At 41.6% G+C, this 14677-nt stretch overlaps 2 protein-coding genes across 2 annotated transcripts in view; one reads left to right on the top strand and one right to left on the bottom strand.

Annotated features, from left to right (window-relative positions):
- Positions 1–14677, top strand: part of asic4a (acid-sensing (proton-gated) ion channel family member 4a) — a 164574-nt gene that overhangs the window by 47764 nt on the left and 102133 nt on the right. The gene's annotated exons all lie outside the window — the stretch shown is intronic.
- Positions 11491–12625, bottom strand: cxcr2 (chemokine (C-X-C motif) receptor 2). The gene has a single exon (XM_079563470.1). It carries the CDS (start codon positions 12564–12566, stop codon positions 11577–11579), a length of 990 nt encoding a protein of 329 aa, XP_079419596.1. The 5' UTR covers positions 12567–12625; the 3' UTR covers positions 11491–11576.

The following is a 14677-nucleotide window of genomic DNA, read 5'->3' as shown; positions in this document are numbered from 1 at the left end:
AAAGCTGTCGGATTTATCAACAAGAAATTCTTTTACTGCGGGACAAAATTCTTGCCTTTGAGATGGATAAAGGACTTAATGACACGCTCCCTATGGAACACGGTAAGAAGACTGGAAAAACTGATACTTGCAACCTAAAGCTAGACGATACCGTAACGTTCCCGAAACTATACAAACAACTTGGTGCTCGGCCAAAGCAAAGACAACATACTAGCAAAAATGAACCTGGAATAAAGTTAACAAACAGATTTTCACCTCTCTCAAAAGATGAGTGTAACAAACGGAGAAAATCAGAGAGAGACAGAGAAAAAGAAGTCAAAACAAAGCTCGAGAGGAAAAGTGTGGCAAGTGTCAAGGCCAGAGATATCCTGGTGCTTGGAGACGGAGCCATATCTAATATAAACAATGACAGGATTACTACAAGCAGTTATCCCAGCGCCACAGTTTCTGACATCATAGATGTTCTAAACAAGGAAATCACAAATAACCCTGGGATTGATAAACTTATCATACATGTTGGTGCTGTGGACATAAGAGACGAAGAGTCTGAAGCCCTGAAAGAAAAGTTCAATAAACTTTTTGAGAGACTTGATTGTCTGGATAAAGAGGCAATACAAATGTTCATCAGTGGACCCATCCCAAACATCGATGGGAGAATAAACAAATTCTCCCGGCTATTTCAGTTGAATACATGGCTGTCCAACGTCTGTGAGTTGAGAGGACTGTATTTCATAGAGAACTTTAATCTGTTCTGGCAACGTGATGACCTGTTTAGAGGAAATGGGCCTCACTTGAGCAGAGGTGGAGTGAGACGACTGACAGAAAATCTCCTCCACGCTCTGCAAAATCAGAGGAGGCCTGAGCTACAAGGGAGAGCCGAGAGGAGCATGAGAAGAGCTCCTGGCTCAGCAGCAAAGGCCTCAACTGCACCACCAATAAATGATACAGTCGCAGCTGCGTCATCTGCACCTGCAGTAAAGGACTCAGCTGCAGTAATGGTTTCAGCCATAGCAGCACCACCTGCACCTATGGAATCAGCCACATTTAAGGATTCAGCCACAGCAGCACCATCTGCACCTATAGACTCAGCAGCAGTTAAGGATTTAGCTGCACCAGCACCACCCGCATCTCCAGAAAGCGTTTCAACAATAGCAGCATCACCACCTGCATCTCCGGGGAAAAGCTCAGCTTCAGCACCACCTGCACCTATATCAAACGATTCAGCCGAAGGAGCACTTTCTCTTACTCCACCACAGGCCTTGAGCCCGACTACTACATCTACACCCTCCAGAGACTTTTCTGAATTGTTCCCATCCCCAGAGTCAACTATGGGATTTTCCAACCATCTTGAAAACTTGATCAAACATGGGACTAAAATGACTCCCCTCACTCCAATTGCGTCAAGACCAAGGCTTCCATCCCCAAAGAAGCATCATGCCCCTCTCCCACCTCCGCCTTTTTCACAAACCAAGGTCTCCCCAGCTCGGCCCCCACCACCGGCGCCCACAGCTGTTATCTCCAGCAGCTTCACTGCTGCTGTCTAGGACATTAGGGGCCTCTGCGTTGCTACCATACATAGCAAACTCAAAACCAACCAGAGGTCCATAGAGGGTGTGTGTTCTTACAAGACAATTAATACTGTCAAACAACATAGATTAGATAAGAGAGGGACAGTCAGACCGTCCAATCAAAGAAATCTAATCCATGTCCCCTGCAAAAAGATTCCACCCACTCAAACACAGATAAATCTCAAACATGCTGTACTCAATGTCAGATCGCTAAAAAACAAGTCCTTTTTAATAAATAGTTTTATTTCCTCTCATAATCTAGATTTTATGTTTTTAACTGAAACATGGCTAGACAAAAACACTGGTAATGCAGTTTTGATTGAGTGTAGTCCATCTCACTTCAATTTTGTGTCTGAAACACGCCAAAACCAGAGGGGTGGGGGTGTTTGTGCCATATTCAAGGACAATTTACTCCTGCAAAAATTGTCATTTGGGGTTTTTCCATCGTTTGAGTATGTGTCATTCAAAATTGAGATAAAACAATCTTCCATACTTTATATGACTATTTACAAACCACCACAGAACTGTTTTATTGAAGATTTTACTCAATTACTGTCATTTATATGCATTGATTTCGATTGTTTAGTAATTTCAGGTGATTTTAATGTGCATGTGGATGTGACCAACGACAGGCATGCAAAAGAACTCAGTGCTGTCCTTGAAATGTTTGGTTTAACTCAGCACGTGAGTGAGGCGACTCACAACAAAGGCCACACTCTAGATCTAGTTATTACAAAAGGTGTTAATATATCAAATGTGAATGTTGTTGATGTTGCTTTATCTGATCATTTTTGTGTCTTCTTTGACCTGTGTGTTACACCTAAACCAGTGGTCGGGCCTGGAGTTATTCAAAGAAGACACATAAATGATAAAACGAAGACACAGTTTATGGAGATGATCAGATTTGAAAATGCCCCATGTTCTAATGTTGATAATCTGTTGGACTCTTACACATCAAGGGTCTTAAATGTTTTGGATACTATTGCTCCTGTCAAGGTTAAAATGGTTAACAATAGGCAAAAGGCACCTTGGAGAAGTGAAGTTTCGGTCAGGGCACAGAAAAGGGAGTGCCGAAAAGCCGAACGGAAATGGCGCAAGTCAAAGCTCCAGGTTCATTTTGAGGTTTACAAAGAAGTACTTTGTGTGTTCAACCAGATTTTGCGTGGAGCAAGGGAGAAGTACTTCTCTAAAATCATTGCAAACTGCAGAAACAATTCTCGTGTTCTGTTTTCCACAGTAAACAGATTAACTAACCCTCCAGTTTCACTGCCCCTAGAACTAATCTCGACATCTAAGTGTAATGAGTTTGCAATATTTTTCTATGACAAAGTCCAAAGCATTAAAAATGCCATAAATTCCACAACACAAAAAGAAACTCTGCCACCAGATAAACACTTTGAGCTGAAACATTTCACACCTGTTACTGACAAAACAATCGAAGAGGTTATCTCTGGTCTGAGTTCATGTACATGCTGCCTTGATGAATTACCCACTAGATTTCTGAAGTCTGTGCTGACCAGCTTGTTACCACAACTTGCTCAGTTAGTTAACATCTCACTCCAGACTGGAGCATTTCCAAAGGCCTTGAAAACAGCAGTCATTAAGCCTCTTCTAAAAAAGAGCAGCCTTGATGCCAAGGTAATGAACAACTACCGGCCCATATCAAACCTGCCATTCTTAGGAAAAGTCCTAGAGAAAGTAGTATATCAGCAGCTCACTTACTTTCTCCTGTCTAACAATGTGTTTGATACTTTCCAGTCAGGCTTTAGGCCCCACCACAGCACTGAGACAGCTCTGATCAAGGTGACAAATGATATCCGCATGAACACCAACGCAGGTAAGGTCTCAGTTTTAGTTCTGCTGGACCTGAGCGCTGCCTTTGACACAGTGGACCATGGGATCTTACTTCACAGGTTAGAAAACTGGGTGGGAATCTCTGGTACTGCTCTAAACTGGTTTAAGTCCTATCTCGAGGACAGGACGTACTTTGTTGAAATTGGCAACTGTGTCTCAGACAAAATTGCCATGACCTGTGGAGTCCCCCAGGGGTCAATCTTGGGACCCCTCTTATTCAACTTGTACATGCTTCCATTGGGTCAGCTAATAAACAGCAACAATGTGTCGTACCACAACTATGCAGATGACACTCAAATCTACGTGTCACTGACGGCTGGTGAACATGGGCCTGTAGATACACTCTGTCACTGCATCCAACAGATCAGTTTGTGGATGCAAAACAACTTTCTCCAACTAAACTCAGACAAAACTGAGATCATTGTTTTTGGCCCACAGGCACAAAGACAAAGTGTTGTCAGTCACCTTGAGTCTCTCTCTCTAAAACCAAAAAATCAGGTTAGAAATCTAGGAGTAATCATGGACTCAGACCTGAACTTAAACAGCCACATCAAAGCAATAACATCAGCAGCTTTTTACCATCTGAAAAACATTGCTAAGATCAGAGGAATAGTGTCAAAACCAGACTTAGAGAGACTTATCCATGCATTTGTCTCCAGCAGGTTAGACTACTGTAACGGCCTACTCACTGGCCTCTCTAAACGAGCTATCAGACAGCTACAGTACATCCAGAACGCTGCTGCTCGAGTCCTGACAAGAACCAGGAAATACGACCATATTAGTCCAGTGCTCCGGTCTCTGCACTGGCTTCCTGTCACTCAGAGAATAGACTTTAAAACAGCTCTGCTTGTGTACAAGTCATTTCATGGTTTAGCTCCAAAGTACATCTCTGACATGTTACAGCCGTATGAACCATCTCGGGCCCTGAGAACTTCAGGGAGGGGCCTCCTGGTGGTTCCCAGAGTCAATAATAAACACGGTGAGGCTGCGTTTCAGTTTCATGCAGCTAAAATCTGGAACAGTCTTCACGAGGATGTGAGACAAGCCTCAACTCTGACAATGTTCAAATCCAGGCTGAAAACAGTTCTTTTTACCAATGCATATGACTGAAAGTATTTTATCTGCACTCTCGCCTTTTACTGTAATTGATTAATTTTATGTTGATGTTTTTATTGATTCTATTTGTTTTCAACTGTGAAGCACTTTGAATTGCCTTGTGTATGAATTGTGCTCTACAAATAAACTTGCCTTGCCTTGCCTTGCCTTACAATGATGACGAAACCTTCTGTTGGTCTTTAAATGCAGTAAATTAGAATAACTGCCTTGTATAAAATTGCTCTCTCAAAATGGCTGAATTGAATGTCTTGAAATAGGCCTCTGTCTCTTTAAGAACCTCTGACCCTTTCCGACACGCCCCCTCCACACGCTGTCTGTGGCATCAGTGGGGAGGGGGTTCTGCTGAGGAGCAGGTTACTGGGCTGGTGACGAAAGCTCGGAGGCGTCTCCAGGAGGTGGGGGCGTTCCTAGGAGGACTCAGGCAAACCTATCCCTATAATGGCTGCCATCAGAGTTTTTACAGATTACTCAAAAATACTTGAATGTGCCAAGGCAACACTTCAGGCATGTTTTTAATGAGGGAATGACATAATAACATGATGCAAAGCTTGAAAAAGTCCATTTTGCATAATACCCCCCCTTTATAGGGATATTTCAGGATTTTTGACACGGGTCAGACTGTTTTTAATGAAGGCTAGCTGACATTGTCGAAATGCGCTAGCCTTGCATTAGCCTAGCGCCACAAAACTCTTCAAACATAAGAACAAAAAAATATCTCCAGGTACCAGCAACACTCTGGATAACTAGGAAATGAGGCCCTATGTCAAAAATCCTGAAATATCCCTTTAAGCTTTAATGTAATATAAATAAATCAACTGATTATTGATGTGTAACATGAAAATGAAAGATGACTTTATTTATCTTACAATGGAGAAAAGTCAATAAAATGTTTCACTCAGAGAAAGCCACTTTTAAGAAAGTCTCTTGGTACTGGTAAATATCGGATATCGGCAGATACTCAAACCCCAGTATCGGTATCAGCAGCGAAAAAGCTGGATCAGTGCATCTCTAATTTTAACCAGTACATACTGTATCTCAGGAGGTGAACGTGAAGGTTGACCGTTTTTGATCAGTTTCACAGATTGAAAAATGCCAGATCTTTCAGCTCTGTGAGCAGATCGATAGCGGTTTGGGAGGCCACTTACATGTTCTGCATGAGAGCATTCAGCTGCCACAATCAAACAAAGGCCCAAAGGGTCAGGGCCAGAATGAATGAATGAATGGTGAAATGTCAATCGGACCACTATAGGTAGCTATAAATATAAGAAATGCAATCTGGCTTGAAAGGTTTTGGCATGGGGTGGAGTTCTGGTGGTGTTGGAGTAAATCTATACTCATGTAGAGGCACAAAGATAATAACGGAGCTTAAACAGTCCCTCTAAAAGCTGTATAGCACTGCCATTGGAATTAATTAAACACATGCGCGCGCTAGTATATTTCTTTATCAATTTTCCTTCTCTGGAATGAACAAAACTCGATATGAGGCCCCGCTCTGCACTGAAGAGCTTTTTATGCTTTGTTAGTAAAGGTCAGGCTGCCACACTGATGATAGGCCCATTATGGTTCTCAGCTGCAATCTCTTGAAAATTACCTCGTTATGTTGATGAGCGAATGAAGCGCGCCCCTGGGCCCTCCTCCTCAGACAGGACTGGTGTTCGGGCACTGCCTTTACAAGCGCTGTCACGCTAAAGAGCTACATGTTGCACCGGGACAAATTACACGGTATTAATTAGGTCTGAAACTCGTCCTGTCAGCCGTCTGCCATGTCAGGATACAAACAGGTGTGACTGCAGCTAATAGTTGTTCAGGTTGTGCCAAGGCCAAGAAGGGCTGGAAGAGCATGCTGTCATTACTATTAGGCAAGTTTCCCATTTTGACTTAAGTTCTATTACTTTTTAAGTGATGTCGATGCATATACAAATGGAAGACTATGCAGAAAATATAGCAACACATCTGTTACATCGGCTCCTCTTATCACATAAACACTCACACACCACTTTCATACATTGGCAAGTTGGGTGAAGTATCTTGCCCAAGGACATTACGGTATAAGTTGAAGGTGATAGTCAAACTGAACATTAATATTGTTAAATAATGTTGGCAAATTTCATCTTTTTTCCTGCCACTCTATTCTGGTGTGGTCTGTTTGTCTTGAAAGCTCAAAATGTGATGTTTGGAGGCTAACTCTAATTCTTTCATAAATAAAAAAAAACATGTGTTAACTGCTGTTTGAATCCCATAAGAATGCACAAAGCTTTTAGGGAGGAGATGCCAAAGGGACACACTGTAGTGTTTATACTCTCAGCAGGCTCTTACTGAAACGAAACTCTTGTGTCATTTACTTTGCAGCAATCCACTACACCAGGGGTAGTTTACATGGTGACGGGACGATTTTCTTTCTAAACAAAGGATACGGGGCCCAGACTTCTTCACTGTCACCCAAACTCAAGCGCCCTTTTAAACAACATTATACTGCATAAAGGGGGTTATTTACCAAGCGTTTGCTCATGTGCAAAGCAAGTAGCCCCTGTTCAAGTGGATCAGCAGTCATTATGCATTTTTACTCAGGCAGCATTGTCTTACTTAGATATCAACTTGGAGGCCCTGACCATAGACTATAGAATGGACAGCTTCTGCTCACTCCTCCCCGTTTACCATAATGACCAGGCTCGTGGGGGAAATCATGGCTGATTTACAGACTCCCCCTCCCCAGCTCTGACGAAGCATGTGCCTAAAAAGGGGATAAGGGCGGGATCTTCACTGTAGACTCGGCCCTTGCGTGACGTGTAGCTTGCGCAGCTCCAATGCTAACAGATCAGCCCTCATTAAGTACGAGATTTCTAAAATTCTTCTTACGAAAACCAGCCTGGTCCCCTTAATTGTGACTAACCCAGCGTTATCACAAAAAATTGGGACCAGTCTTTAAAGTTGTTTTTAACGTGTCTAAAGTCCAATGCTTTTCAATGGGGGACTAGCGCCGATATGGAGGTACTACAGCAATGGCGGAATAATGGCGGCCCCTAGTGTTGTGGCCAAAAAGCAGAGCAGCCAGCGGCCATTGGCCCTGACACGGCAATATAGTGCAACATATTTTATTCAGCTTGCACCCGCTATTTAGCTCCTGCCTTGATAAATGACCCCCAAAGTTCTATAGTATTTCATTAATATGAAGGAACTGTAACTAGTGGTTTGCTTTCTGCTGTGTGTAATAATTTGTGGAAATCCTCCAGAGGGCCAGAGGATGTACGCTGGAGGGCCGGATTTGGCCCCCGGGCCCGACGTTCCCTACCCCTGCACTACGCTCTTTCTGTCCAGGTGAAAACTACATCTGTTTTGGAGGCAATTAACCATTTTCTAACATGTAGTGCACTACAGCTCTGTTGATTGTGGACCGCAATCAGTGCAGAAGCTCATTATCATTACATCATCTCCCAAAACAAAAGTTACCTCAGGGGAGTTCAAACTGTAGGAGCAGGAAGAGTTTAAAAATGTCTACGCTTTCAATTATATACTATGCAATGTATATTATTTTTGTGTGTGTGTAGCTTTTTTTTAATTTTTTATAATGAATTCAGTATTCAGCTATTGACTTTGTAGCATGTTGTTTATTAAAGTGACATGTAGTTAGTGTATTTCTAGTTTCATTTACTCTTTTTTTTTACCCAAAGAGAGCTGAAAGGTTCTTACCTGGCCTGTTTCAACTATGAATACAGCTTCTTCTTCAGAGGTGAAGTTTGAGGAGATAAGTGCTGAAGGTAAAGTGCCTGTCGTAAAACCAGATGCTCCCAAGCTTCTTGTTATTGGGCAAAATCCTTCACTTTGAAAGCAGGGGCTGTTGGCACAGATTGGCAGTCTCTTATTTTGTCAGTAAACCAGACGGCAGCTGTGGCTTCAATGAATAATATGAATAATTGATTAAAGTAAAAGCAAGGTATTTTTTATTATTATTTCAATACATTGCAGAATATTGGAAGCTTCAACATGTGCTTTCAACATTTGGGCCGTTACTCACTGACAAATGGCGCCCGTCTGTTTGTGATTAAGACATCTACCCAAAATGATTCTTTCAGTCAATTCACTGTCTGTTTGTTTGTTTGTTTTGGATCATTTCAGTTTTGACATGTATCAGTAACGGGGTCATTTCAATCTTGTTAAAAATAAATCCATGCATAAATACGAGCTGATCTATGTGTCATCCCAATATTTACAACATTAAATTGCTTCCCGTCTTTTTAGCGCAGATGTCCTGGAGTATTTCACATTTATTATCGGTTGCATAGGGCGCCGGGAGAGATGCTTTACGGTGTTTGGAGAATGACTGTGGTGGTGAGATTAATGCTGGTCCCTGTCTCCGGTTCAGTCCTGTAGATCACGAGGAGGAGAGAGGCAGATTAAAAATGTCAATTTCAGACGTCACTTCGGAGCGGTGATATAAACCAGCGCTGGGGAATGCGAATGAGAGTGCGGCGCGGTGGAAACACCTGCTGCAGCCTGCGCCACTCGGGAGGTGACCGTCTTTACTCACTGACACGACTATATTCTCTCATCTCCGTAGGATTCATATGCAGCTCCTTATGTTTAGATTAAATGTCACTGCGCCAGTTGTTTACACACGATACAGATGTGATGTCCCAAACCAATTGTCGGTAAAATTATTTCACGATAATAAGTTCTTTTGTGATGTTTTGCAAGCAATTTGATCGTTGGATTGATTTTGCAATGACTCTCCCTCATTCATTTTAATGCCTAAACCAAAACCCACTATAATGACTGCAAAATTAGTAAACATTGTCACTAACATTTTGGTTATGTTAGTGACATTACCAAAATGTCACTAACATTTTGGGGCTGGAAAAGGTTATTATTTGTTTTCCTACTTTGCTATTACAAGGTTGTTGAAGGAATAGGCCTCCGTTTCTGCTTTTGGTCCGCCATTGCTGTAGTATCTCCATATAGCTGCTAGTCTCCCATTGGAAAGCATTGCACTTTAAACACGTACTTCAAAGCCTGGTTTCTAATTTTTTTTTTTACTTTCTACAGCTAGATATTCCACCAAGAAACCAGCTTGGTTTTCGTAATATGTTTTTTTTTAAATTTCATATACAAATGAGGGCTGGACTTTGACAGGTCGTTAACATTAGAGCTAATGGCGCGGCTATGACTGAACTATGTCCCCCGTGAGTCTACAGCGAAGATCCCGCCCTTATACCCTTTTTAGGAACCTGCTCCATCACAGCAGGGTAGGAGGAGTCTGTAAATCCGCCATGATTTTCCCCTCGAACGCATTCATTGTGGCAAATGGAGAGGAGTGAGGAGGAGTTGTCTATTCTTTTTAACGGTCTATGGTTTTTCCAGGCTGAGATATGTTCTTACCTGAGTTTAGACGAGTTGATGCGTAGCTGTCTGGTCTTTACGCGTGTGCTCAGTCACGCAAAAACACCGCAGATGTTGTTAGATGTTCTTGTGTAACTATACTTGGATCGTGTCACCATATTTAAAAAGTGTAACCGTGGAAGAGCTTGGTCGCTTCTAACTTCACCTCCGTTTGGGTCCGTAGAGGAGAGGAGGAGAGGAGAGGCTAAATGCTAACAACATATTTGGTCTTTTTTTGTGACTGAGCACATGGGTAAACACCAGACAGCTACGCATCCTCTCGTCTAAGCTCAGGTAAGAACTTATCTCTGTATGCAAAAACAGTGGCCTATTCCTTTAAGTATGGTTAAGTAGCTTCTTGCTGTATTTCTCTGATCTCTGATTAAGATTCACTGTTATGTTAGCCATACTGTTGTTAGGAATGATGAACATTGTGTTGTTAATATAAAATGGTCTTGTGGCATCTCTGTCCTAAATCTCTGAGACACAACACTCTCTAATCTCTATATGGTCCATCGGCTTCACAAGTTAACCCTGAATAATGCCTATGGCCTTTGACTTGTTTACACAGATTAACGATTAAATGTTACTGAACACACGGCTGATCAAACCGAAGCGTAACGTGTCAACGTGATGAAGGAGAGGAAACCAATGCTACGCTTTCTCTTCCACATTCTCTACAACACGGACGGACTTAGGTTTGATAGATGCATTTCCACATGTCTGTGCTTGTCTGAAAAAAAAAGAGGACCAATCTATTTAGCCGTGGGGGGAGGGGAGGCCAATTCGATCTGAGATGTTTGTGGGTTGACGGAGTGGAAGCGCCGAGCGGACATGGTGCGGTTTTTTTTTTTGCCCAAGGAGATTTGTGTCTGACACAGGAGCGGCAGATGGACAGGAGGGGGCGAGTGCGAAATAGAGGGGTCAGAGCGGGACAGGCAGGTGTGCTTCGGACGGGTTTGGAGTTCACAGGGAAACAGCGGTGTCACAAACGGATGTAATGCAAGGGACAAGGCAGTTCAATGGGACCTGTGGGGTTCTAAAGGAGAGTGGTGCTTTTCATGGCTTTTTCCATCATTTTGAGAACCTTTGACAATTAAAAATGACCAAAATGTTGAGTATAGTTCAATTTAATGCATAAAGTATTTACAAAAGATGAACAACAGAATAACAAGCAATAACAACATTTTTTATTAAAATGTTGACCAAGTTTACATTTGGAAATGCACTGTTTATTGCAGGGATGCTTTTTTTTTGTTCCAAAGGCTTTCTTTTGTTTATTTGAGCAGTTAACACTTGGCTCAAAAGGAGTGGGCTGAAGCGAGAACTTATAAGCGCCCACTCCCAAAACCCATACAATAAAGTAATACAAAAAAAGGAAAAAAAAAGTCACTACATGATTGAAACACAGGTACTGTATACATTCTCCAAAAAGGAGTAACACTGATAACGAAACAATAATGCTACATAAGGAATGTAGGTCCATACACATGACAAGAGTCACATTTTAGAGACCTTTGATTTTGTCCTAAACATGCTGAACTCTACTGGCATTTAAGTAAAGCATATCAGGAAGTTCCTCAAAACAGGGTAAAAATAAAAGGTTGGAGAGTACGCAATCCTGCAGTGACTACGCATCACTCAGCGGGCATAGAGTGGATGTCGTTACACTGTCACTGAGGTGTTCCTGGATCTGAGGCTGCCTCCGCTGTTGACAGAGCCCTTCCTGTAAGCCTGGTGGATCTTTTTACTAATGACCCCATGTTTGTACAGCACCGAGAGGAGCTGGTTTCGAAACTTCTGCCCGATGAAGGCATACAGCACCGGGTTGACCATGCAGTGTGTGAAAGCCAGCACTTGTGTCACACTGAGCATCTTTTCTACGGTGTACCACGCCTCGCACGTCTCCACGGGCAGAGACTCTGACTTAATCAAGGCGTCAATCAAAACGGATACATTGAAAGGCAGCCAGCACAGGATGAATGCTAAAACAACAGCTAGGATGACCCTCATTGCTTTGTGCTTTTGCTGGTTGCGTGCGTGCAACAGCTTGACAATGGTGCAACCGTAGCAGACAGCCATGATCGCAAGAGGGATGAAAAACCCCATAGTGTGCCTCAGAATGAGCACAGTGACACCCCAGTGACTGTTGCTTTCCCCGGTCAAGTTCTCATAGCAGATTTTTTCATCATTTTGGCCTCCAGGTATGCTTTGCCTTTGCATAGCTACAGGTAGGGCCAGCACTGCGGAGACAAGCCACGCCACGCCGCAAACGACTTTGATCAGAATGTTTCGAGAAGAAAGGCTGCGTTTAGCGTGTACAATGGCGAAGTAGCGGTCGATGCTAATGCAGGCTAGCAGGAAGACGCCACAGTACGCAGACACTTCTTGGAGACCGGAGAGGATTTTGCAAAGGGCGTCGCCGAAGATCCAACCGTAGTGAGCGTACACCGCCCAGAAGGGGAGTGTTAGGCAGAAGGCTAAGTCTGCTATCGCCAGGTTCATCAGGTAGATGTCGGTGCTCGCTCTGCCGCTCTTCATACAGCTGACCACAAAGACGACGACGCTGTTTCCGGTGAAGCTGAAGATGAAAACGAGGATGTAGGTGATCATGATGCCCAGTGTTTTGAATCCAGGAGCGCTGGATTTGCACATAAGCGCCTCGCCATTCCCCGTGTAGCTTATGTTTTGGAAATATGACCAGTTGTAGTTGCTGAAGTCGACGTAACTCTGGAGGGGGGGGGGGGGTGAAATATGCACATTTATTTATTTTCATTGATTTATTTATTAGTTTTGCACATAATAGCAAACAATCCATTATAACATTAAGATATAACAATAAAAGTGCAGGAAGAGGCAGAAAACCCTGGCTCACTAACACAACTAAGTGAAAATCCTTTGCACTAAAAGCCTCACAATCCCTTGATGGACGACAGCATTCATTACGTTCTATAATTCTACATCGTAATTTCAAATGGAGGGCTGGGCCTGTGTACTGTATGGGCAATTTTGACAGAGATATCCAAACAGAAAACTCACAAATGTGTAAAGAAAAGTTTGCATTGTTCTTGTGGCTTCAATCCTAATGTCCTAAATGACACACCTTTATATTCAGATATATTTCACTACTTGATGGAGAACAGAGTTATAATACATCTGGTTTAAACATGTATTTTCAAAAGGCAAATTCTTCCATAGGATCTTTGACCTCCACCACAATATTAAACTACAGAGGCCCTTGAGTTAGGATTTCACATAAATATAACAAATAGGGAAAACTGAGCTTGGCTTTAACTGCATATTTGATTGCTTATGTTTTGTAATCATGTTATTAATCTATAATCTTTGCATATTACACGTGAATGAATTGTAAGAACTACAAGATGGCGTTATCTTTTTCATCCTACCACAATGATTCACAAGCTTTCAGAAATCATGTACCTCCCAAAGCTTTGGTTGATCACATTCTTCCTATCTCTTGCAAACCCTGTCTGTGAACGCAGCACACATCGACTATGATATCTATTTTATCTGACTAAGATCTACACTTACATGCACAAAGTTGTTTTACATGTTTTTGTTTGTTGTTTTTCATTTATAACAATTAACACTCTTATTTGCAAAGGCTTTATATTCATATCATTCCCATATCATCATATTCTTCTCTTCACGCACTGTGCCCTCGAGACATTCGGCATAGCCTTGGGGAACATCGGTTCTACCTAATTGAACTATTTGCATTCCTCTTAATATAGCACAAAAAATACTATCTAGTGAGTGAACAACAAAAAACAAAATCTAAATTTGTCGAATTTAATGATATGATTACATAAGTGAAAACTTCTGTTACCTCATAAGAGTCGTCATCAGAGAGAACAAAATGCCAAAAACTCCAAACGAAAATCAAAGACTTCATCCTTTTCGTGATTGACAGCAACATATTCTTTACCTAGATATGTCTGAGTGGTAGCGTGATCTGTCGGTGCAGTTTCTACGTCGAGAAGGAAGTACTGATCTTATCAGACAAACCTCATAAACAGACGTTTTTTACACCTTTCAAACTTTTTCACACCTCACACCCACAGAAATGCATATGTTTTCACGCTGACATCAACAAAACTATATCCTGGTGATTTTTTAAGTTTTTTGATATGTTTTGGTCTCTGTGTCCCTGTGTTGGTGAGAATACTTTGTTCCTGTGTTTTGTCACAGAATACTGAATAATTGCCTTAAAATGTATTTCATAACGTATTCTGTTTCTTTGTACAGTCAGAGTATTGTATTCTGAATACCTAGAATACTTTCACATTGATTTGCATGATATGCATGCATAAATATGTCATATAATTACAAAAATATAGGCTATACTTTTTATACAACGATTAGGAATTCAAAAACTCCCTTGGCCAATGCACGCATATGTGCAGTGTTTGGATGAACTCTTATTTCATTTTAGGAGGAAAAGCAAGTCATCATTTCTTAATATTCAGTTATTTCTTAATAATGTGCAAAATGAAGCTGAAAACCTAATGATTGAGTACTGTGATGTATTCCTTTGTTTTAGAAAAGTAACTGTACTTTACATGCTCACAAATGAAGGTGTAACTTTACCGGAATACAGTTACTTAAAATTTGTATTCTAAATACATGTATTAAGTTTCTCCCCAACACTGGTGACAGGATAAGGAAATAATAATAATAATAATAATAATAATAATAATAATAATAATAGTAATAATAATAATAATAATAATAATAATAATAAT

This window comes from Gobius niger (assembly GCF_951799975.1).
Source record: "Gobius niger genome assembly, chromosome: 9".
In the NCBI taxonomy this organism is placed as follows: domain Eukaryota; kingdom Metazoa; phylum Chordata; class Actinopteri; order Gobiiformes; family Gobiidae; genus Gobius; species Gobius niger.
The sequence above is the reverse complement of the archived record's forward strand: the minus strand, read 5'-3'. Positions and strand labels throughout refer to the sequence as shown.

Coding starts and splice junctions, on each gene's coding strand:
- cxcr2 (XM_079563470.1), bottom strand. CDS start 12,566: ATGTGCAAATCCAGCGCTCCTGGATTCAAAACACTGGGCATCATGATC.